The 2,500-nt window shown below is 46.0% G+C and overlaps 1 protein-coding gene across 3 annotated transcripts in view; it reads left to right on the forward strand.

Moving 5' to 3' along the window:
* LOC134098166 (mannosyl-oligosaccharide 1,2-alpha-mannosidase IA-like) overlaps nt 1-2,500 on the forward strand; it is a 134,588-nt gene that overhangs the window by 128,555 nt on the left and 3,533 nt on the right. For all 3 annotated transcript variants that reach the window (XM_062551142.1, XM_062551140.1, XM_062551143.1), the window contains exons 10-11: nt 230-402; nt 2,143-2,258. In XM_062551142.1, coding sequence (XP_062407126.1) covers nt 230-402; nt 2,143-2,258 — 289 coding nt within the window. The remainder of the gene's footprint in view (nt 1-229; nt 403-2,142; nt 2,259-2,500) is intronic.

Genomic DNA, 2,500 nt, shown 5'->3' on the forward strand with positions numbered 1-2,500 from the left:
CCAGCCACAGAGGGATTAGATAGCAGATCTCGCATTTACTCCTCTGTGCTAATGTGTTACGGCACTCAAGAAAAAGATCTCATAACATCTGAACGCTAACTTGAGCGAGTTCTTTTTCTCATTTTTCCCCTCGGTTTTCTGGGGCTTGTTACTTATAGATGCACTTTGGAAGGAAAAGATTTTTTATTACACTTTACTCTACTCTCTCTCCCTTCCTCCCTCTCCCCAGATCTGAAGTTGGGTCCAGAGGCGTTCCGTTTTGACGGGGGTGTGGAGGCCATTGCCACGCGTCAGAATGAGAAGTACTTCATCCTGCGGCCGGAGGTCATCGAGACCTACATGTACATGTGGAGGTTCACCCACGACCCCAAGTACAGGCAGTGGGGCTGGGAGGCTGTGCAGGTACACACACACACACACACACACACACACACACACACATGCAGACACAGACATGGATACAGACACACAGTCAGTCATTCACACAGTCACACAGAACAACAAATACAATCAAATCCACACATAGACCTATGGAAGTGTTATATTCACAGTCATGCATCCATAACCTAGACTGGAAGAGTAACAGAGTGAAGATTCAATGTTTCTAGATAAAGAGAAGGTAGGGAGAAAGAGAGAGAAGAAAGAAAAAGAGAGAAGAGAGGGAAAGAGAGAGGGGCAGATGTACTAATGCTTTTGCGCCCACTTCAGGCGTATTTGTTTCGCAACGTGCGTATACAAAGATGGCGAGGTATGTACTAACAAGCCGCAATGAGGTGAAGGCGCAGACTGCCTGTCGCGGGAGCTGAGAATGGCAAATTGTGCTTTTCCGTGTCATGCATATGGATTTATGGGAGTGTCAGATGATAGTAGGAGGTTTGTGTTAAAAGATGGGAGGAGAAGCGTAAAATGCGCCTAATTATTTATTCCCCTGTATGTAATAAAACAGCGCACGTCTATTTTGCGCCTAAATATTTCCGCCTTGTAAAAGCAAGTGTTAAATGCGGTTTGCTGTTAAATGCATCTATAAGAGAATCATTCAAAGACAACAGAATCGCTAATTAGACCACCAGTTTTGCGTCTTTGTACTACATCAAAAGCAACCTTAACTTTCGTTGGCCTTTTGAACGTCCACTTTCACTTCAACGCCATCCGCTTAAACTTTCCTATTTGTTAGATTTGATAGATCTTCCACAAGTAAGCCTAGTTTGAGTAGAACTACCTGCTCTTCATTATCTTCCTGCTTGTTGACATTATGCATTATATTATTTCATGATCGCTAAACGTTGGATTCCTTTTAATGTTGTCATCAGTTAACTTCATTCAACTGCGCTTCTGATTGAATTGTCGTTCAGTTGTTGTCCTTCGCTAATTGCGTTAGGGGGGCGGAGAACGGCGCAGATTACCCAACGAATTTCAGGATTGGTAAATAGGACGTAAACTGAAGTATCATAGCGTGTGCTTTCTGCGTGTTGGCCTTGGCGCAAAAAAACGTTACGGTCGCTAATCTACGTAAATCTGGCCCAGAGAGAAATGTTGACTCTGAGAATACAAATATTGCCAACCATGCACAGACCTCTGCCAGGGAAAAGTGTTGGCTCACACCATCACAAGTCAACACACACATCCTCATACACACACACACACACACACACACACACACTGCTCTCACATTCACACTCTCTGACTCATAAAAGCAATCACAGGGTTCAATGCAATGAATCTCCCTCTCTCTCTCTCTCTCTCTCTCTCTCTCTCTCTCTCTCTCTCTCCCTCCATCTCTTTCTTTGTCTCTCTCTCTTTCTCTCCATTCTTCCATCTCTCTCTCCATTCCTCCATCTCTCTCTCTCCCTCTCCATCTCTGTCTCTCTCTTCTCTCCCTCTTTTCTCCCTCTTTTCTCCCCATCTCTCTCCATCTCTCCATCTCTCTTTCTCTTCCCCCATCTCTACATCTCTCTCTCTCTGTCTCTCTCCATCTCTCTCTCTCTCTCAATTTCTCTCTCTCCATCTCTCCCTCCCCCCATCTCTCTTCCTCTCTCTCTCCCTCTCTCCATCTCTCCATCTCTCTCTCCCCCATCTTTCCATCTCTCTCTCTCCCCCATCTCTCCATCTCTCTCTCTCTCTCTCTCTCTCTCTCTCTCTCAGGCTCTGGAGCAGCACTGTAGGGTGGAGGGGGGCTACAGTGGTGTGAGGGACGTCTACGCCTCCAGCCCCAACCACGACGACGTGCAGCAGAGCTTCTACCTGGCAGAGACGCTCAAGTAAGACACACACACACACATACGCATGCACACACACACACACACACACACACACACACACACACACAGGCTCGGACTGGCAATCTGTACAGTCGGGCAAATGCCCGGTGGGCCGGTGCACATGTGGGCCGGTGGACTCCGAGATTCTTTTTTTTTTTTTTTTTTTTCTTTATGGCAAAATGTTTAAGTTATTTATTTGCGGCCCGTCATGTATAAATTGCTGTAGCCTAACATCATTGCTA

This window comes from Sardina pilchardus, chromosome 12 (genome assembly GCF_963854185.1).
Source record: "Sardina pilchardus chromosome 12, fSarPil1.1, whole genome shotgun sequence".
In the NCBI taxonomy this organism is placed as follows: domain Eukaryota; kingdom Metazoa; phylum Chordata; class Actinopteri; order Clupeiformes; family Clupeidae; genus Sardina; species Sardina pilchardus.